This window comes from Stomoxys calcitrans, chromosome 1 (assembly GCF_963082655.1).
Source record: "Stomoxys calcitrans chromosome 1, idStoCalc2.1, whole genome shotgun sequence".
Classification (NCBI taxonomy): Eukaryota; Metazoa; Arthropoda; class Insecta; order Diptera; family Muscidae; genus Stomoxys; species Stomoxys calcitrans.
Window position 1 is genome coordinate 138827288 of NC_081552.1, and position 23896 is coordinate 138851183.

General features: G+C 39.6%; 1 protein-coding gene across 4 annotated transcripts in view; it reads right to left on the reverse strand.

Moving 5' to 3' along the window:
• LOC106088051 (probable G-protein coupled receptor Mth-like 14) overlaps positions 1 to 23896 on the reverse strand; it is a 73340-nt gene that overhangs the window by 28252 nt on the left and 21192 nt on the right. For 3 of the 4 annotated variants that reach the window (XM_059360469.1, XM_059360470.1, XM_013253344.2), the window contains exon 2: positions 7695 to 7969. In XM_059360469.1, the coding sequence (XP_059216452.1) occupies positions 7695 to 7969 (275 nt within the window). Of the gene's footprint in view, positions 1 to 7694; positions 7970 to 11859; positions 11938 to 23896 lie in introns of those variants that run through there. The other variant, XM_013253345.2, reaches the window with a different exon arrangement.

Genomic DNA, 23896 nt, shown 5'->3' on the forward strand with positions numbered 1-23896 from the left:
CGATGTAGTCGGTAGTTGCTCAGGCAACCGCTGAGTCGTCAATTCCCTTACCCCACAGCTTCTATAGACCTTCAGTTTCAACTTGTTGAATCCGTAGGATACAACCCCTTCTGAGGTCTGCGAGACAGCCGGAGTTGAGTACGAATACTGCAAGTATCCGGTCACCATCAGCCTCACCCAATCTACCAATCTTCCTGTCGGTGGTTTAAAGATTGGAATTACATTACCTTTGTCTTTCAAGTATCGCTTCAGGATCTGAGGGAATCCTTGGTATCCAAACATGCGCCATTGGTCGAGAAGGAATATCTTCCCTCTTTACTAAATCTAGTGCTGCACCTGGCCAGATCTCACCAATCTTTTTTAGCGCACAACGATACATTTCAATTGAGCGTTGATCCTCGGCTATAAAAGGGAGACCCCTTATCATTGAGCTTAAACATGAATCGGACTGCACTCATTGATATGTGAGAAGTTTCCCCTGTTCCTTAGTGGAATATTCATGGGCAAAATTTGCAATTTGCAACTGCGTTGTCATTTAGGTGAAAGGAAAATAAATTATTTGTGGCAACCACATTAAATGAATGTGGTGGCACAAATATAGAAACGTGGTGGCATCCAAAGAGGGTGAGGTGCCGTCTTTGGTGGCATCCACATATTTTTGTTTTTTATTGTCAATAAATCTAAATTGTTTTAATGCGCTTTGATTCTTTTTTTTCAGCATCACGACTTAATACTTGTTTTAAACAAAGTACAAAAACTGAATTTTAAATTCAATTACATATGTATACAGTCGGAATGTTTGTATCTATATGTACAATTAAAAACACACATTTTAAGGTTCAAAACGAAATTCAAAGCTCTTTTTTTGTTTTGTATAAAGGAATCAAAAAAGGGGATCGCAAATGAAAAAGTAGCCAAGGAACTAAGAAAAAGAACTAGTTCCTTTTGTAGAACGGAACTAAAAGAAACGATCACTAAAGGGAACTAAAATGCACACCTCTAAAAATTTCTTTACTTCAGGAGCCATGGACGACCGGAAAAAACTTTCTGGACTGAACCATATCAACTACCAACTATTCTATGCTAACACTGGTACTCGGGTGAGGACCTTCGTTATTTGTCAATAAAATTTGAATTAAATATTCCACACAGTTGTCAACGTCGGATGCAACAGTTGTGAGACAGGGATACCGTGGAGCATACCTGTCATCACTTTATCTGCCTTTCGACTTTCCGACACCGCCACTCACGTCGGAGCTGCAACGGCTGGTGAGGAAGGCAAGACAGACAGGAAATGAGGCACTAACAGGGTACGATGCGAACGCACCGAATAAAGATATATTAGTAATAATTTTTGAGTATTGCAGATAAAAGTGTCCTTTAAAAACTAAAAGTAAATTCTGCATTGGGCTTTGGGGACATATGGGATAAAAAAAAGGTGCCCAATTGCGGTGATCTGAGCTTCGGAAATTTTAAACTCGAGTGGTTTTTCCATGTTTTTAATTGAAAATTGCCCATTTTGAAGTAAATATACCACCTATTTAAGTTGACATATCTTGTTCAAATTTCACTTTTTATGTCCTTTTTACCAACAAAAAAGAAAGAATTGTGGTATTGAAGAAAGTTTTGTTAATAAAGACTAATCAATGAAATAACCCGGGCCTTGAAACTGTGCATCTCGCTAACACCATATCAAATTAGACACACGGTCCACACACGGCGCCCCATCTGTCCACTATTTTCACAGCGTGCCTGGCACTAGCATATACTCCGAAAGCCTGGCAGGAGGCAAGGGTGGTATTTACACCCAAGTCCGGCAAGGCAAGTGTTGTGTTATCGAAATGATCGATACCTCCACGAGTATACCATACGTTGCATCATCTGTTCAGCACTACACACCTGTTTAGTACTAATGATTGTTTACAAAATGCAATATTTATTTTTAATTAATGATAACTATACAAAACAAAGTAGATTTAAAGCTGCCATTAGACGATAAGACATGCCATTTTTGAAGTAAATATACCACCTATTTAAGTTGACATATCTTGTTCAAATTTCACTTTTTATGTCCTTTTCACCAACAAAAAAGAAAGAATTGTGGTATTGAAGAAAGTTTATTTTAATAAAGACTAATCATTGAAATAACCCAGGGCCTTGAAATTGTGCATCTCGCTAACACCATATCAAATTTGACACACGGTCCACACACGGTGCCCCATCTGTCCAATATTTTTACAGCGTGCCTGGCACTAGCATATACTCCGAAAGCCTGGCAGGAGGCAAGGGTGGTATTTACACCCAAGTCCGGCAAGGCAAGTGTTGTGTTATCGAAATGATCGATACCTCCACGAGTATACCATAAGCTGCATCATCTGTTCAGCACCTTCTCTCATCAGTGGCATAGACGCTTGAGGCATTACTCCTCCCGAGCCTCGTAGGAGAATTTCCATTCGCCGAGCATCAACATGGATTTCGGAGTCAACAACAGCTTTGCATGCCATCACCACACACATTTGCCGTGGCTTCAATCAACCCAGGCCATGTGATAGGACGGTCCTCGTGGCACTGGACCTATCGAAGGCATTCGACACGGTCAGCTATGCCAAATTATTTGAGGACATCGCCAACACGTCCCTACAACCAGGCCTGAAACGTTGGGTCGCGAATTATCTGTGTGGCTGCCAGTCATTTGTGGAATTTAGGGATAAGAAGTCGAAACACCGTAGAGTGAAACAGGGAGTTCTCCAAGGTGGGGTGATATCTCCGGCTCTGTTTAACCTCTACCTATCCTCCATCCCACCTCCTCCAGACGGCATAGAGATCGTATCATATGCGGACGATTGTACGATCATGGCATCAGGCCCCCCACCCAGGTTGAACGTCTACGTCTGCGATAGGTTGAACGTCTACCTCAACGAGCTTGCCTCATATTTCGCTGCAAGAAATCTGAAGATATCGGCCACCAAATCTTCAGCCACACTGTTTACTACAAATACGAGTGAGGTGAATACTGAGCTGACTGTGATGGTCGATGGAGAAATGATTCCGACCATCAAGTGTCCCAAAATACTTGGTGTCACATTTGACAGCTCCTACACTTTCTCCCCACATGCCACAGCAATCTGCAATAAAGTCAAAAATAGAAACAAGGTCCTCAAGTCACTCGCTGGCAGCACTTGGGGTGCAGACAAAGAAACCTTGTTGACCACGTACAAAGCAATTGGCCGGTCTGTGGTAAGTTATGCAGCGCCAGTGTGGTCACGTCAACTTTGTGACACGCAGTGGAATAATATTCAGATCTGTCAGAATGCCGCCCTCCGAACTGCGACGGGCTGTCTCCTCAGTTCTCATGTGGACCACCTCCATCAGGAGACAAAGATCCTACCAGTGCGAAGACATAACTACATGCTGTCTAAGCAATACCTTTTGGGCTGTTATCGCAGAAACCATTCAAATCATCATCTTGTGGATAGATACCCACCGCCCAGAAGCCTTAAGGTAGATCTACACGATCTAGAGCGTGAGGTTCAGCGCTACAAGAGAGAACATCTAGATCAAGCGGCATATCAAGCGGGTCTGAACAACATTCATGCAGACACGGTAGCAAACGCGGCAATTGGCTACTGGGGGAATGTAGTATTTGGAAAACGACCGCCACCCATTGCACCCGAAGAAATCGACCTCCCCCGTCAAACCAAAGTAGTTCTGGCTCAATTACGTTCCGGCAGATGCAGCCGCCTCAACTCCCACAGAGCTAGGATTAATGCCGACGTGCAAGATGTATGTCCCGATTGTAACCAGGGACCGCACGATACACGTCATCTGTTTAACTGCCCGGGCAGACCCACTCGACTCAGACCCAGATCCCTGTGGACGCACCCCATCTTAGTCGCGGAGTTCCTGGTTCTCGACACTCAACAGAATCAAGCAGACGAAAGATAGAATACAATAAACTGCTACAACAACAACACCCGGGGGTGAGGTTACGATCACAAAATTTCGATTTCGGTGCGACATTTAAAAAGAAATTTGATATAAAAATTTGGTGCCAAATTTTGGTATCAAATTTATATTCTATTCCTAAATAACTTTCATTTGAGTTCCATTCTGGCGGCGCCTCTGCCCCCACATTTTGATACATACTTCAAACTCTCCCCCAAAATACCTTTTTTTCCCTTCCCTTACTTCCTTTTCCTTTACTGTCTCGACAGACCAACATGTCCTATTCTGGGGTTTTTTTTTGGAGTTTGCCCTTAATATTTATACGACATTATTAGATAACTCTCAAGCCTCTTTATTTGAGACCCTTTAAAAATCGTTCAATATAGATAAACAGATGACCGTTTTAGGAGTGGAAGGCCACTCAGACACTTCAGGCCATATTTTTTTGTATCAGATTTGTATTCTACTTCCCCTGTTGCCCCAAAAAGGAATCATGTCTTGTTGGACAATGGTTCGGCATAGACACAAGGGTATTTTTTATTCATTTAAATCTTAAATTTATGATCATAAATCTATGAAAATAAGGATAAGGGGAGGGTCCGACCCCTTTGAATATCGAAAAGCGAATTACACTACTTACACCTGAAATTTTTGCTTGCATTCTGTGACAATTTCATGAAAATCGCTTTAGCCTTTTTGACTCTTATGTAACATACCAACCCACAAACTATCAAGCAAAGCACCTCGTTAACACAATAAGATAAAAGAAGAAGATGTAAAGTTTTTGACTCTATCAACACAAACATGGCCCGGCACCCAACAATGCGGTTTTTCCCACCCTCAGAGATTTAATCTCCTTCTTACACTGCAAAAAAAACTTAAATAAACAAAAATATTGCAATGAGTGCCTGAGCAGGATCATCCACATTCCTTTTTTTTAATATGCATTTCAATCTAAACACACAATAATTGCGCTGCCATAGTTGTTTTTAGCCGTTGTCTACATCTTATATATAAAAACAATTCATGTTTGTTTGTTTGTGTGTTCCTTATAGACTCAGAAACGGCTGAACCGATTTTCTTGGAATTTTCACTGATGGTGCATAATGATTCCATGGGACATACGGTACTACATTTTTTGATTTTTGCCCCACACCAAAATCTACCAAATATATATATACACCAATCACGACTATATGGGACTCAAATGAAAGGTATTTAAGATAAGAAGACGTATCTGATATCCAATTTTCGTACCAAGTGTTTGGGGGACCACTCCAACCCCCAAAACACCCCTACATTTTTTGATATCTTAAGAGGTAGCGGACTATTCCCTAATTGTCAGAAACGCCAGGACTCGGAGATGAGTAGTGCGATTTAAGCGAAATTTTGTGTGCTTTGTTATAGTAACGTACAAACAAAAATTCGGATGGGGTACATAGGGGAGGCGCCCTACCCCAAAATCAACCAAATATATATATACACCAATCACGACAATATGGGACTCAAATGAAAGGTATTTAAGATAAGAAGACGTATCTGATATCCAATTGTCATACCAAGTGTTTGGGGGACCACCCAACCCCCAAAACACCCCTAAATGGGACATTTTTACCGATCATGGCAATATGGGACTTAAATGAAAGGTATTTGCGAGTAATAGTCTGGGGGTCCACCCCATCCCCAAAACACCCCTCAAACAGGACTTATTTACTGACCATGGCAATATAGGACTTAAATAAAAGGTATCTGAGTGTAGAATACGAATCTGATATCCAGATGTGGGACCCAGTGTTTGGGGGCCCGCCCATCCCCGAGAACATACCCAAAAGAAGGACACCCCACCCCCATAACACCGCCCAAATAGGAAGTATTTGCTGACCATTGCAATATGAGGCTCAAATAAGAGATATTTTAGAGAAGAGCACGAATCTGATATATATTTTTAAAGCCAAGTCACTGAGAGGCCTCACCATCCCCCAAAACACCCGCCAAACCGGTCATGTGTGCCGACTATGGAAAAATGGAGCTCAAATGAAGGGTATTTGGGAGTAGACCATAAATGTGACATCAACATTAGGGACGAACTGTCTCGGGGACGTCCCAACAACATAACAATTCCCAAGTAGGACGTATTTGCTTACCAAGACAATTTGGTTCTTCAAGACAGTGCACCTCGATATTCATCGTTTTTAGGGCCCATACCTCAAACCGGACACATTTGCTGGCTTTTTCAATAAGGGGTTTAAGTGTATGGTATTTGAGATAAGAAAACGAATTTGATATCAAATTTTGAGGCCAATAGCAATATAGAGCTCAAATAAAGGTATTTGGGAGTAGAATACGAATTTGATATCCAAATGTAGGACCATGTATTTAAGGCTTCATCCCTTCACCAAAACACCTCCCAGAGGGTAAACATTTTTCGATCATGCCAATACATGCCTCAAATTAAAGGTATTTGAGATTAGAAAACGAATTTGATAACCAACCTTTGGGCCATGTGTTTGGGGGAAGCCTCATCATGTAAACTCCCGTCAAAACCAATTTTAATATGGGGTTTGAAAAATGGTATTTGAGAGAAGAGCACGGTGCTGATATTTTTTCAGGGCCAAGTGTCTGGGGTACCACCTCACCCCCGAAAACACACCTAAATCAGACATCATGAGAATATCGGGCTGAAATAAAGTGTTTTAAGAATGGAGTACACCTTACATCCAAACTTAAATTCGTAGACCAATAAAGATCATATGGGATTCAGATAAAGCCACTTATATTGTTAAACTGTTTGTCAAGCGACATACTATTATCGTAGCATGGTATTTCACTAAAAGCTCTTCAATTGTCGAAAATAAATATTCCAAGAAAAACTATGTTCCATATAAAGTAAAAGAAGGCGCAGCGGAGCGGGCCCGGTCCAGCTAGTCATAAAATAAAATTAAACCCGCCGCAGTTTGCATACAAGAAAAGAAACAAGAATCATATACAGCTGGCTGACCTCTGTATGAAATAAACGACGCATTTCACCCACCACTATCACCTCGCAATAATGATCTCTATCTTTCATACATCCAACTTTTATCTCTCACCTAGTGCTCTCATATTATTCCCCTTTATTTGTTGGGGCTTCCACTGTAATAACGATTTCTATTAGTATACACATTGTCAGTATTTGTGCAAGAGCCGGTGCCCATATGCCTCTCACTGAGACTCTCCGACTGCCGTTGCAGCTACTCTGTATGGAGCATTCCACTATCCGCAACCTGTGGACGCTCCCGGTACCTCGCAGCTAAGCTTCTCGTGACAGCAATGAACACCACACAGATGGAATCCCAATGTTCCAGCCTGTGTGGTGCTCACAGCTACCCCGTGCCGGGACTGTTGTTGTAATATGGCATTACATTATCATAAACAAAAGAGTCATAAGTAAAAAGCAACAACAATGCTGTATTAAAAAAAATCCAGCCTTATCTCCCACCTTCGATCTTTATGAAAAATTTCACGTTTGTAGGTTCAGTCAATTCTTCTGGGTGAATATCAGCCAGTAACACTACTCTAGAGATAGATAGAGATAACCACCGTTATTCACAAAACATACGTTTTGTGAATTTGGGCAAACTTATTTAAACGCCTCAAATTTGAGAATATTGAATTTCCGTTTTAAAACAAATTTACAGTTTGTAACACAAAACAAATACTTCGCTTATGATATTTAGAAATATTTTTTCTGGTGAATTTTACTAACGTACGTGTTACAAGGATTTCCTATTTCCAAAGGCAGGCTTAATTCGGATTCCATGTCTTCGATGCAATTGTCATACAAAGTTACATTTATAACTTTTATGTTTACATTTCTACTAGTTGAGACACACATCGCTCTGTTTTGGTCGTCATGCGCTATGCTCAAACTTTCTCCAATTGGGCAGCACTTCCTTAAATGTGAATTTCGTGTGTTAATAGGCTGTGTCTTACATTTTTCTCTTTGGGAGCAATTTTCAGGAAATTGATTTGTTGACGATTTGATCTGAAATGATATATGTAGTAAATAAAGTTTAAGCAAATTTCTTCAAATTGGATTCATCAAAAAAAAGGTAGCGTCACTTGCGGAAAATAAAAAGGAAAGCCCCATAAACATTATAATTGCAAAAATACGCCGATGGAAAATGTCACAACTAACGCTTACTACTAACTTAATTCGCACGAAAATGTTCTATTAATTGATTGCGAAATATGCCGCATTCTGATGCATGGCGAAACAATGAAAGGTGGTCTCCTTTCTGCAACAATCACAAATCATATGATGCAATCTGCCATCTCGCCATCAAGATGTCATTTCAAAAATGACATTGTTCTCAACACAACCAAAGAAACTTGCGCTCACACAAACAAAGAGAACGTGCAAAAGCGAAAAATGGGGTGGTTTTCTATGAATGTACCCTGCAGGAAGTTTGGGGTAAATTCACCCCTATTAACATAAATTATTGGTCATATCACCAGTCTTTTTAGTCCATTGCGTGGCTGCTTTAGGGTATTTTTCATTTCGCAGAATAAACCGGTGTAAATGTCTCTATGTACATATTCGTTGTTTTTGGTGCTCTTCTAGTGTATTGATTAATTGCTTATTTTTTATTTATGAAATAAAAATTCTAAAATAATTTAAAACTTAAGTGAACTAATAAATAATTATTAAGAAATTGTCCAAGCAGGTGAAGTGATGTGTTTGTCTTAACGTTGGCAATGACTGTTTTTTTCAAACCGTTGAAGTGGTGGGTTTTTCAACCGGAGAAATTATCGATTTTTTAAATCGATGAAATGACACCAATGAATCGAGGGGGCTTTTAACAATGTGCGGATCGATACACTGATCCAATCCTTAGACCAGTACCAGGTGGACCCGGTGTACCAGGTGGATAAATTGTGTTTCCCATGACATAAATATAAGGGAGAAGGTGGAACAAGGTACGCCACAAGGGGGCATTTTATCTCCACTCCTATGGGTGACCACCATAAATGATCTCAATGTTAATCTAGAGAAGACTGAAGTGTGCCTTTTCGCGAGGAAGACGAAGGTGGACCAATTTAACGCAACACGTTTCCTCAATAGGACGGTTTCGATATCTTACAAGGTCAAATAAATAGGTGTGATCTTGGACAGGAAACTGAATTGGATGGATCAAAGCTAGGAGACAGAGTGGGCTTGGGGGTTTACATTGAGAACTCAGGAACTGAGATCTGATTTAGATATGCTTGACCACAATACGGTCCTGCTGGCGAAGATCCGGTCGATCACGGAATGCGTGAAGTGGTGTGGTGCTAACGCGAGGACGTAGAGTGTGAACATATTTATGGACAGTAAAATTGCCACAGGGGCAATAACAACAAGGACGGTAAGGTCACGAACAGTCTTGCAGTGTAAGAAGAAGATTAACGCCTTAAATGAGGATGGGAAAATCAGCATCGTTTGGGTGCCGGGCCATAACGGAGTAAGGGGGAATAAAAGGGCAGATGATTTGGCGGTGAAGGCCAGAGGACTGCCGTCAATAAACTTCGTAAATCCGAAGCCTTTAGGGTCGACGTGGGCGACGAATGCGCATGCAACCCTGTAGAACAGCGAAACGGTAGGGAGGAAGACGAGGGAAGACGAGGCTATTACTGAAAGGAAGTAAAAAGGAGGTCAGAATAGCTATTGATATTATGACGGGACACATAGGACTACAAGCTCACTTATGTAAAATCGGTGAAGCAAGTGATATCATGTGTAGGGCATTCAGGGAAGATGATGAGACGTTGGAGCGTTTCCTTTGTCATTGCCCGGCTTTCGTGTCTAACAGATACCGGCACTTAGATAGGGAAACTATACCAGACATAAACCTATTTGGGGGAGTGGCATGGAAAACAATTAAGGACTTTGTAAGTAGTACTTTTTTTGTATTTAGAGGGCACAACAAGCCGATTACTGGCACCCGGATTAATATCGGCACCCGGATTAATATCGGCACCCTCTTTTCAACCTAACATAACCTAATTGAAACTTAACGGATGACAATGACTGAATCAATTGATGGCGTGAAATTTAGGCAGTTGGCATGTCGTGACAACCCGCCAAGACGTCATCACGCACATACATCTCCTAATGATGTGCGTAGCAAGTGGAAATTCCCTTCCTGTATCTTCAGCCAATTGCAGCATAGTCCTTATTGTCATGTACGGAGCACAGTTCAGACCGAAAGTAACGGTCTGAAGTTCGTAATCCAGAATAGGCTGGTTGGGAGATTCTCTGAAGAGGAGTGTGGTTGGAATTAACTCTAATCTGACGATGCATCTGAGTTATATCACAGTTGAAAACATATCGGAATAATCTCCATCTTAGAATAAGAAGAACCAAATTTAACTGCAATGTGGGGCCCGCATACAAAATGTCATTAAGACTTTTGCCATTGGAAGTTCTTTTGGAAGCAGTTAATATCACTCGTATCTTCGTCGTGGTCTTTTCTGGATTTATCACAGGGCGATGAGGCAAATAGCAAACCGTAGTTATTAATGACGTAGTTGAAACGGACGTCATCGTATATCTCTTTAATGCCTGGCCTTCGTAGAAGGAAAGCCTTTTCGGGTAGAAATTGTAGAAAATTTGATCTAGCATGTCCCAAAACATCTTGAACTTAATATTCAGGCCTAATAAGGAGAATGACTACATACCTACCATCAAAACGTTGTACAGTGGTAGATTTGTTATCAACCTCACAAAACTTGTCCGAAGAAGACATAATTGAACGCTTTGGAGGCTCCTCCTACTCCCAGATACGTAAAAGAGTATTGTCAAGATTATGCTTCTCCTCCTCAGGATAATAAATTAGAGTCGTATGTACTCTTAAACCAGAATCTGGAAATGGACTTGTGAGTAACCTGAAAACAGTATTCTCTGCAGCCAAAGAACCCCATTACATTCATATGAGTTCCCTGTAATATGATACTGGGGAAAAGATCTGCTCCAATCAGCATAACTACTGGCTTACTGTCGAACAACTGCAAATCTGCCAAACGAATATTTGGCAAACGGGAGGCGAAATTAGCACTAAATAAAAGGGAGGGCAAATCTCCAGATATGCTGGGAACAACTAATGCCGTAAATTGCAATCGCGAAGAATCCTGGATAGGAGAACCAATACTTTCTAAGCATTTTTTCCTTGATGTGTAGTGGAATTGCATGAAATGCCTTATTGACGTTGTAACTTCTCTGAAATGAACGACGCCTCCGATGCGGTGTCAATGAGCGCACGCACGGGATATGTGATGCCGTGGTGTATGACATTTGCTATGGCCGTCCCTAATAGCACATGCCTATTTTGGGAGACATAGAATACTTGCCCATTCAAAGGATCAAACGTTATACCTGAAGAGGTCGATAAAGGATTGAAATTAAAAATGGTGAAGGATTGTGGAGAAGAAGGCAGATTTGAACTATTCTGTGACAGAGTCACAGGTCTGAGAGAATTGCAACGTTAGACACTTCTCAATGAAGAAGCGTATGATGGAGCCATTACATTTCCCACAACTGTGTTTGTACATCTCTTTATCTCATGTCCGACAGCCAAAGCAATTGTAACGACGAGAAAAAAATCTCGAAACGTAGGCAGGAAAGGAAATCGCCGTTAAAAACGTCGATATCACAAGGAGGCAAATTTAGACTATGAGATCCATTATCATTAAATGGAACGGACACTTCACCTGACATTCCACTGTGATGAGAGACTTGGGACCAAGCTACATTATCATTAATTCTCCGGGGGATACTACTCATACTACGTACTACCGTGCCAGTAGATGTCTTCCGCGGAGTTGGCAACTGGTTAAGTTTCCGATTAATAGACGCAATACTATTTGACATAGTCTTGAAAGCAACCCGATACTTACTTTCCGCTGATGTATTGTCCTCGGCGTTAGTATCATTAGAAGTCTGTAAATGAGTAAGACATTTATCGAACATTTCCACGTTTCCCTAATCTCAGCTTGAGCCTCAAGGTAACATATGTCCTAATCTTCCTCTCCAAGAGAAGACAAATTGGCATAATAAGAGCAACTGTTGCTCTGATGAAAAAATCCAATGGAATAAGCAACATTATGCAGAAAAGAATGCTTATTTTCTGGGAAAACCAATTCGGCTCGATTGGACGGAGCCAATAAATGAAAAATAGAGAACAGTAAAATACAAGATTTTTAGAATTTTTAAAATAATAAGTAGAACACTCCTATATATAAATATTGTTTGAAAATACAATATTACCTTTGAAAACGGATTGGTTGCTTGGTGGATGAAAATCCAAGAGAACAATGTAATTCTAATGTAACGAGTAGCTAGTTATTACAAAGCGGGGCTTATTTTGGCATTTGTTGGAATTTAACAACTCTCACTTTGAACGAAAGCTGTAGTTGTATTTTTGCAAGTGATGAGCAAATCTTAATGAAGATTAAAATGTTTGGAAGCTGCACACAAAATCATACTATTTGTAATTAAACACTAAGTTTTACCTAAACTTTCTTTAAAGTCTTTTTATTTCGCTTTTCTATTCTAAATAAAAACAAAAACACAACCCTTTAGCCTAATCTGGACACGATTCTGTTATTGGAATGAAACTTTTCCTATGTGAAGATAAAACTCAAAGACATTTTTTTCTAAAGACAACATTTTAATGAGGTTTTTTCAATAAATATTTTTAAAAACAAAATTTTAATGAAATGTTCTTTAAGGACCTAACTGCAACGTGTTTTTAACAGACATTGAGCACTACGCAGCAATAAAATTTGGAAATGGGATTTAAGATTTGGCAGCCCAAACAATTTTTCGGAATATCGTGGTTACTAAATTGAGGTCCTGCCAAGATGCTTCCAGATCACCTAGGGTCTTGAAATTTTGCTCTTAATCTTGATAACACCAATTAAAATTTCAAAATGTTATTTCTACTCGATCTCAAATGGCATAGTTTATACCAATTTCCGATTCTATCCCACTGCGCTCTCCGATTCTCTTAGAAATTTATTAGTTCTGTAGATTTTGAGCGTAGAATTTGGCACAGTGAAATATTTTTTACAAAATGTACATTTTGAATTTTTGGTTTTCTTTCAAGAAAATCATTCTGCAGTGAAATGATTTTGTAAATAATGATTTCCTTAAGAAATCATCATCGAGAAACTTAGTAGAGTTTTGTTATGAAGGCAAGTTTAAAATTGCACTTACATTTGACGCTAGGACATTAAGCATCAATAACTGGGCATCTGGTCTAGAAAAGCTTTCTATAGAATTTGCTTTTTGAGAATATTTGAAAATAGCATTCTTTTTGAAAATAATCATTTTTGAGGAGGTCGTTAATAATTTATTAGTTGACAAAAATTAATCAAACAAAATTTATTTCAACCACTTTTTCTTATTTTATCTCCAATACATAAGGAAATCTTTAGGACTTATAAAGACAAGATGCAAATTAAAAGCATATACGGCAATAGTTTGATAACATTTTTACAGGACATCTCTTCCATAAAAAACAGGGTTTCGATCGACTTTAATAGAGTTTAAAATAAGCAGAATTTAGATGCCTCGTCGTGAAATTTGTCAAATTTTTTATTTATAGTTGCTTAATGTTTTCAGTTTGCGTTAAATTTTATGAAACTAAAACTAATATAAACCAACTGACCGACACAAACAATGACTTTTGGACATCATAAAAATAGTTTAAGAGCAAATTAAAATGAGCGCAAAAAAATTTCTATCTATATCTGAACCGATATGGCTCATTTGGAATCCTTCCATAGGAAATTTCAAGCGCATACATTTATTCGTTCGAACGTTATCGTGATTCCGACACGACGTACGGACGAACATGGTTATATCGACTCAGAATGTTAAGACGATCAAACATATACATAGTTATATGGTCTCAAGGCATTATTTCGAGAGATGTTACAAACGGAATGACAGATTAGCATCCTGAGGTGGTGGGTATAATAAGTACACTCATACAAAAAGTCTGCTGAAACAATGAAATTTGGCTATTGTTATTAAATAATTTCGCTATTATTACAGTAGTAGTTCTGCAATTTTAGTGCAGCAGGCCTTCTGCTGAAAAGTCTGTTATTCGCTGTACAAAACTGCTGCTTATTTTATACTGGGTTGTTAGAAGAGATAAAATGAAAGAGACGATTTTTGGAAAGAAAATGAAAATAATCTATTAGCTATGAAACACTTATGCGGCATTCCCTGCTTAAAATACCTTTGCACTGTCGTTCTTCTTCTTCACTGAGCATGAGAGATGGATTTTTTGTCAAAAGGCAAAATATCAGAAAACCCCAACAAATGGTATTCCTCGCAGAATTGGAGATTGAGAAGGGACAGGTAGACTAAAAAAATATAATGGTACAAGCAGATTTAGGGAATTTTCTTCAATGAGATATTGAATAGCATGTAAATATGTGTCTCAGTGGTTGTTTACATACCACATGGTTTTTCATATAATATCGATACATGTAGTAATGAGTCACAAAGCCAGTAGCCACGATAGTATGGGCATTAGCGGAGCAATACAATTGACAAGAGATCTTCCGTCACCTTTCGAAATGGGTACCAACGGCCGCAATGTCTTTGTATACAAGGATCTGTTGATATGGTAATATTCCACAAATTAAAATCTTTTTCTAACATAATTTGAGATGATCATTAGGTTAGGTTTAAGTGGCAGTCTGCCGTCACTCTTTCGTCCCAATCCCATGGCAGCCGGTTGTACGTACCGGATTGACCCGATGGAGTTCTTCCTCGGCAAGGGCTGCCGCCTCAGTGTATAACACACTGCTACAACAACAACAACTTTTTCGTCCATTTTGTTACTACAGGAATAGAAGAAGGAAGATGACTTCTAGTTCCTACCGTTGAACCATCCAGATCGCTTTAAAAAGCCCAATAATTTGCGAATCTTTACATCCGCTAAATCAGACAGGTTCTCAAAGAAATGAGAACCAAAAGTGGAACTCTTTCTGACTGCTAATGCGGGACATACACACGGAAGATGTTCTGTAGTCTCGTCTTCTTCGAAGTCCTCACAGCTTCTGCAAAAGTCGTTACTGTCAACCTTCAGTTTATCAGCATGATTTCCGATTAGACAGTGAACTGTCATGACGGACACAATGACTGAGACGTCTGTTCTAGCCAACGACAGCAAAGCACTAGACCTCTTCAAGTCTAGATTAGGCCACATAGTTCTACAATGCTCAGAGCGTGACCATCTATCATTCGTTGTTCTTCGGGCCTGGTCCTGAAAACTTAGCTTACATGTCGCTAGTGGCATACCCACAGATTCCAGTATCCCTTGAATGTGTAGGGTAGATCCTAGCCTCACAAGCTCGTCCGGTTTACAATTTCCTGGGATATATCTGTGGCCCGGCACGCAGAACAGGAGAATTTTAAACTGTTCAGCCATCGCATTGAGAGATCTGCGACAGTCGAGGGCGGTTTTTGTGTTCCGGTTTTTGTGTTCATTTATGAACCCATAGCAGCTATATTTATATATAGTCCACCATATTCTGGAAGGCTTTGACAATGTCTAACTCTTTATACCAAATTCTTCGGTTAAAAACTGCATCTTTTAAGGACATAAGAACTTAAATCGGGTGATCGGTACATGTGTATGGCAGCTATATCCACATATATACTGACCTGACCCAAGAATGTCGAAGAACTTAAAAATAGCGAAATCGGACAAATGCGTCTTTTATGAGGCCAAGACCTTAAATTGAAATATCGGTCTATATAGCATCTATATTCAAATTTGGACCGGGCTATCTTCAAGAAGGATATCGGAGACTAACACAACTCACTGTTCTCAATTTCAGCGAAACCGGACAAAAAATGCGCCTTTTATGGGCCTAAGACCTTTAATCGAGAGATCGAACTATATGACAGCTTTATTCAAATCTGGACCGATCTGGACCAAATTGAACAAGGACGTCGAGAGTCCTTACACAACTCACTGTCCCAACTTTCCGCAAAATCGGATGGTGGGCCGCAATATAAAAAATGCTGTAAAATCCATTACATTTTCAATGACAACGATTTGTGTTTGCTTTACGTGTTTAAAAACAAACAAAATTGTGGCGCATGAGGAATAATATTTTGCCTTTGTTGACTGGAAAAATGAAAACAAATCAGGAAAAATATCAGTTAAAAACAAGTAGTGTAGTTATCGGACGCCAGACAAAAATGGCGCAATATAAAGGTTTATATATTAGTGCCGAGTTGATGAACGCTCTACAAAAGAAAACGTGGCTGAAGAATTTGAAATTTTGCCAACAACAAAAAACGTTTCCGAATTCCTTCATTTTCCCAGTTAAAGACATCGTTTAAAATGATAAGAACTTTTATGGAGACTTGAAACAATGTTCCTGATCATAATTTTCCTTAGGTAAGTTAGGTTTAAGTGGCAGTCCACCATCAGACTCACTTAGACGTTTTCGTCCATTATTATTGGGCTTTAAAAAGCCCAATAACTTACGAATGTTCGCATGCGCTAAATAAGACAGGTTCTCAAAGAAATAAGAACCTAAAGTGGAACTCCTTCTGACTGCTAGTGCGGGACACACACACAGAAGGTATTATATAGTCTTTTCTTCGATGTCCTCACAGTTTCTGCAAAGTCGTTGCTGGCAACCATTAGTCTGTCAGCATGTTTTCCGATTATGCAGTAACCTGTCATGACGGACACAATGATTTAGACGTCTGTTCTAGCCAATGACAGCAAAGCAGTAGACCTCCTCAAGTCTAGATAAGGCCACATAGTTCTATAGAATGCTCACAGTCCCCTCTTTGTGACCATCTATCATTCGTTGTCCTTCGGGCCTGGTCCTGAAAACTAAGCCTTCATGTCGCTAGAGGCATACCCACAATTGCATGACACGCGATCTAAACCCCCAAATATTGACAATGACTCACTTGCAGGTGTACAAGGCAAGAGTTGCCTTTCATGTTCTTTCCAAAATGTTGGATTTGAAGATCAATTTCCTGTCCTGCAAAAAACCCCAAGTCTTTTGCGCTTTCTGTAAATGGAGCATTCTCTCCACCCAAGTAAACAGGTTCCACTGTAGGCAACTTGTATCTCCTGCTAAAAAGAACTACTTCTGCACGGATTTATACCTAGACCACTTTCGGTAGCATACGTTGGCTTTTGCCCGTAGAGCTTCCTGAAGTACATCTCTTAGAGTGCTGGGAATATTTCCCCTAACCGCGATAGCATGCGCGACTACTTTTAAAACGTTTGCTTCCAGAGACAATAATATATAGTTAGTGACCGTATTCCATCTCGCCGTTCGGACTCGGCTATAAAAAGGAGGCCCCTTATCATTGAGCTTAAAGTTGAATCGGACTGCACTCATTGATATGTGAGAAGTTTGCCCCTGTTCCTTAGTGGAATGTTCATGGGCAAAATTTGAATTTGGCAGTATTCCAAAATAAAGGAGACAGTGCACCTCCTTGAGGTGTTCTTCTGCTGACCCATCTTTTTAGATCCACAGATCCGAAGGCTGCTGTAATGCATCTTTTAGTAAGTAAGTTATTAATAATCTTTCCTACGGTAGAGTTGATGCCTAGAAACTCCAACTCCATCATTAGAAACTAGAAACTCCAACTCCATATTGAAAGCATCTTCAATGTCAAAGCATTTGATAAAGTCAACCACAACCTTCTGTTAAGGAAGATAGATCTTATTGGTTTCAGTCCATTTTTACTAAAGTGGATCAGATCATATCTGACTGGGCGTACTCAAAGAGTTAAATTTGGTACTGCAGTTTCCAAATCAATTGTTGTCTCTTCAGGTGTTCCTAAGGGTAGTCACCTTGGCCCTGTGCTGGTTTGTTTGTTCATAAACGATCTCCCTTTTACTTTAAAGCACTCGAATATTTTGATGTATGCAGATGATGTAAAGATCTTCAGATCAACGAGAAACTCTGATGAACATCATTATTTTCAGTATAATGGTGCAACAAGAACTTTATGGAACTTAATATTTCCAAATGCAAACACATATCATTTTCAAGAATAACCTCTCATAAAACTAGCTACTTTTTGGGATCCAATCAACTTGAAGTAGTCTATAGCTTTAAAGACCTTGGATTTCTTCTTAATCAACGCTTAAACTTTCGTCAACACATCTCAATGGTTGTAAACAAAGCATGTAGTGCTCCTGGCTTCATGAAACGCTGGAGTTTGACTAAATTAATTCGTGGTCAAATAGATTCCTGCTTACTTTTGAGTCGAATTTTCTTCAACGTTCCTCTCAGACCAACCAGATATTTTGATCTTTTGAAAATTTCTTATTATAAAACCAACTGTGCCAATAATGTTAGCAATTTAATCAACTGAAAGATATAATCGATCTATCTGAGAGTCGAGTAAGCTTAAAAAGGAAAATTATATTATTTTTAAATTCTTAGGTTAATACATTTGTAAATATATTGTTATTAGACTGTAAGGGTATTTATTATCTCAGACTTAAATAAAAAAAAAAAAATCTCAAGATATGCTACCTTGTATATTCCTTGACAGTGAGAGAACCCTCTATGTAGCCGACTAAGTCGCGGCCTGTTTCAGTGAATTTGCCTTTATTATATGCATGCTGCTGCAGCGAAAGGCGATCTCCAGGGATCTTTGCCTAACTAATAGAAATAAAATCTTTCGCCTTCGTGTGGTAGGGTTTTCCTGATTTCGGAATGAAAATGACCTTCGTGTCCACGCCACGTATATATATGACATTCTCATACAAGCATAGTATATCTCCCTAAGCATGGGAACCAGTCTATCAGACACAGCTTGTAATTTAACCGGTGATACATCATCAGGTTTTTCCTCTGACTGAATATACCCCACCGTAATAGGTCTCGCCTAGGCCTTAGCCTAGAGGCCTCAGATATATCCTCCACGAAGCTTCACAATTCCACCCAGGATTGTGGATTTGTGGATATTGCTCTGTTAAAGAGTTTTCTGCAGTTCTTCCCATTATAAAGGACGGTTTATCCCCTTCATTACAAATCGCCAGATTGCAACTTATAATATATTCAATAAGCAGCTCACCCCTTTCGTTGACATCCGAACCTCCCCATATCTGGCGATGTGCATTAGCATCACTTCCTACAATGAGGCTTTTCTTCCCTACAGAAGCGGCTTCAACCAGCAACTTAAAGCTTGAAGGCGGCATCTCTGAATCGGGTGACATATATAGGGAAGCCAGACTCTAATGAGACTTATTTATTTCAAGGCTGGCTACCACTAATACAGACTCTGTGTATCCCATTCCCCGTACCCTCAAGATGTTTAAATCCCGAAATTCTTAGCCCGTAAACCATTCCTCCACACACCCATGGTTCCAGGAAAAGAACCACGTCAAATCCCCCTGCCATCAGGAGAACCAGGAAGCACTTAAGGTAGAAACCGGACCATAGTCAGGATTCAAAACTTCCACAACTGTTAGCCTCGTCTTCTGATTCCAATAGGAGTTCATCCTCATAACATTCGTTAGAACTTGTCATGAGCTGTGGAACCACTCTTGCTCAGAACACTGGACACTTGCAGTGTGGACGATTTCTCCTTAGATGATTCACTAACTGCTGCTGTTAAAGCACTTTTTGAGTTCCGTGCTTCCCTGCTGGCGCACATTTTGAGCCCAGTCCAACTTGGTGACCCACCCACACAGGGCTTTTCGGGTCCCGTTTCGATGCCATCCCTTGAAAAAGAAAATCATTTCAATTTGTTTATTTTTGCACTTAAGTCAAACCTAATTTTTGTCAGTTTTTTTAATAACGTAGTATTTCGTCGGGGACTAACTGCTACGTTATAGAGAAGTCCTATTGTATATCTAATTCCAGATATAGTTACATCTGTCATCAGACATATTTCGATCAAATCATATATAATTAGATAAAACTAGCTGAAACGAGCCCGATCCGCAGCGCCTTCTTTAAAGCTCTTATACCTTCTATTTGAAGCTTTTATTGTAATGGTCGATATCTAAGTCCTGTTTTGGTAGAATTTTAATAAGGAGACATTTCGCCCCGAATGTGGATATCGAATTATTGTCACTGAAGCGCACAGGTAAGTAAGTCCAATGATGCCAAACGCGAAGGTTAAAATCCTGGCGAGAACATTGGAAACATTTAAAGTGGTTATCCACTTAAAATGTTGCCGAGGTACTATGCCATGTATAGAAGTCGAGTAAAATCTTCTCCCCGTGGAGGTGTCGCATTGCAGGACGGCGTTGGGTCTCGGCTATAAAAAGGAGATCCTTTATCATTGCGCTTAAACTTGAATCGGACAGCACTTATTGATATGTGCAAAGTTTGCCCCTGTATTTTGCCCCCCACATTTTTATACCCTACACCACCACTGTGGTACAAGGTATTATAAGTTTGTGAATTTGTTTGCAACGCTAAGAAGGAGAAGAGCTAGACCCATTGATAAGTATACCGAACGGCTTAGAATAACTTCCTGTCCGTCTATTGTCTATCCATGTATTCTTGTGATCAAAGTACTGGTCGTATTTATTGTCTGATTGTCTTGAAATTTTGTTTGTCTGTTTATTTTGAAAAAAATCGGTTCGGATTAAGATATTGCTCCCATATATATCTTTCATACGATATGTTTTTTTTAAGGCTGTATAAGCCACAATTTTTGTCCGATCTTTACAAAACTTGGCATTGGGCGTTTTATTTGAGGTCTACATATGTGTGCAAAATTTCATAAAAATCGGTCCAGATTTAGATATAGCTCCCATATATATCTTTCATCCGATATGGACTTTTAAGGCTATAGAAGCCACAATTTTAGTCCGATCTTCAAAAGATTTTTAGCGAGGTGTTTTATTTGACGTACTAATATTTGTGGAAAATTTCATAAAAATCGGTCCAGAATTAGATATAGCTCCCATATATATCTTTCACACGATACGGCCGTTTAAGACTGTAGAAGCCACAATTTTTGTCCGATCTTTACAAAATTTAGCATGAGACGTTTTATTAGACGTGCGCAAAATGTCATTAAAATCAGTCCTAATTTCATAAAATCGGCCCAGATTAAGATAAAGCTCCCATATATATCTTTCCTCCGATATGGAGTTTTAAGACTGTCGAAGCTACAATTTTGGTCCGATCTTTAAAAAATTTAGTACGGGGTGTTGTGTTCGAAGTTGTCATATGTGTGCATTGTCATATTTTTGTCCAAATAGGTCCAGATTTAGATATAGCTCCAATATATCTTTCATCCGATATGGAATTTTCAGGCTGTAGCAGCCACAATTTTGGTCCAATCTTTACAAATTTAGCATGAGACGTTTTATTTGATGGCCCAATACGTGCGCAAAATTTCATTAAAATCGGCCCAGATTTAAATAAAGCTTTATTTATATATATATATTTCATCCGATATGGAATTTAAATGCTGTAGAAGACACAATTTTAGTCCGATTACTGGTTTAAATTTTATTGTCATTTTCCAAATTGCTTTCAGTTTAGTCTCATATAGCCATGGAATATGCAATCGGCTAATACCCATCTGGGAATTTTGGGGGTGGGGACACCACCCATTACACGGACTTCAATTTTTTGCCATATTCGTAATCCACGATTACCTTTCATTTGAGTCCCTTACAACAACTTCCTCCATTTTGCTAGGTTACTTTTCAATGTAAACTATCAAGACGCAGTTACACGTGTCTTCTCCTTTTGCCACTTCTTTCGTTATCTGTGCAATTTTTCCTGTTATTTTCATAAATATTGGAACTTGTTCCACAGTGTAATTATATTGGACTAAAAGGTCATTGATATACACTTAAAAAATTTTGCTTGAATGTCATCGGCACATCTTTCTATATCATCCCACATCGGCACTTCAATAAAATTCTAAAATTTAAGAAAATTGTTTTGCCTATGTAATCAAATATTCGATTGCATATTCTATATATAAAAATTTTACAGTTAATAATAAACGGATTGAAACACATTGCAATTCATCTTTGTAAAAGCAAGATTTTCTAAAACTAGGTGAGGTAAGGTTGAAAAGAGGGTGCGGTCATTAGTCCGTCCCATGCCACTATGAACATACATCTAAGCCAGTAATCGGCTTGTGCGATCTAAATGCTAAAAAGTAACCTCGATAGAGAAAATCTAAAGGAATTCCGTGCTACTTACAAAATTCTTAATTGTTTTCCATACCACGCCCCTAAGTTGGCTCATGTCTGGTATTATTCCCCACCTATGTACGGGTTGTTGTTGTTGGCCGCGAAAGCCGGGTGTATACCAACGGATGGATCGGGTAGTTTCTTTATAGTAATATTCCGTGAATTGAAATCATCTCATACAACAAAATTTCTAAAAAAATGTCTAAAGTAATCAAAACAAGTAACAGGTTTAAAAAAAAAAATAAGAACCAAAAGCGGAACTCTTTCTGACTGCCAGTGCGGGACACATACACAGCAGATGTTGTATAGTCTCTTCTTCCTCGACGTCATCACAGCATCTGCAAAAGTCGTTACTTGACACCTTCAGTCTGTCAACATGTTTTCCGATCCGTCTGTTCTGGCCAGCGACAGCTGACCTCATTAAGTCTAGATTTGACAATATAGTTTTGGAATGTTCGCAATCCCCCTGTGTGGCCATCTATCATTCGATGTCCTTCGGGCCTGATCTTAAAAAACTAGCTTAAATGTTGCCAGAGGCATACCCACAGATTCCAGTTCCCCTGGAATGTGTAAGATAGTTCCTAGTCTCGCAAGCTCAACTGCTTTACAATTTCTTGAGTTATCTCGCTTCTATCATGTACCGTGGTACAGTACTTTTTATCAAAAAGCGTCTCAGTTTCCGTAGCTGCCACATAGCGAAAGAGAAAGCTCCCGTAGTCTCACGGCAGTGATCGCAGAAATTTGTCTAGCCACAATGTGTAGCGGCAGTAGGTGTAGCATTAAATTCAGTGCATCAGATGTATCGTCCTCAGTGCAGGTGCGATGCACAAACAAGACATCCTTTGGATCCGGTTGACTATTGAATAATAGTTGGACTTTGAAGAGCCGTCCACCAGACCACTGCACCATATAGCATTATAGGTCTGACAACTGCAGTTTGTACCCAGTGCATGATGCGCGGTCGAAACCCCCAACTTTTGCCAATGAATCTTTTGCAGGTGTATAGGCCAAGAGTTGCCTTTTTTGCCCTTTCCAAAGAGTTACGCCAAGACAACTTTCGGTTGTCTACTTCGCCGTTATACGTAGAGCTTCCTGAGGTTTATCTCTAAGAGTGCAGATCCCAGAACTGCCGTAAAATTAGTAAAAAAGATATAATAAAATTTCTTAAGGTAGTGTGAATGCCTAGAAACTCCAGCTCTTTTATGCCTGACTTCGGGGTCAATGTCAAGAAATGCTACCATTGTATATTCCTTGACAGCGAAAGAACCCTCTATGGAGCCGACTAGGTCGCGAAGGGCTCAGTGGGCTTGCCCTTTCTATATGCATGTTCTTGTCGAGGCAGCCGATCTCCGGGGATCCCTGGAGGTCGGCCAAAAGCGAGGAGCGAGGACAAAACCTCGCTAAGCAATTCGTTCGTATCGACGCCAAAAGCAATTCATTTGAATCGGCCCCGATACCAGCCTGCATCATCACAGACTGGAGGAGGGCCAGACAATTCCGCAAGGACATAGGGGTATACGAAGGCTAAAAATTCTCAGGTACACAGCCCTGATCTTCTCCCTTGTCGATAACTACCATCACCAAGCTGTCCTTAGTGACATTAGCAAAGGTCCTTGGGCCTATATGTTTTTAGATAAAAAACGAAAATTTTTCTGAGCGTAATTTTTTCGAAAAAAATTGATATTTAGCTGTATTGGAAAGAAAAGCGAGATGGACATCAAAAAACCGGGATAGATTATCAATTTAGG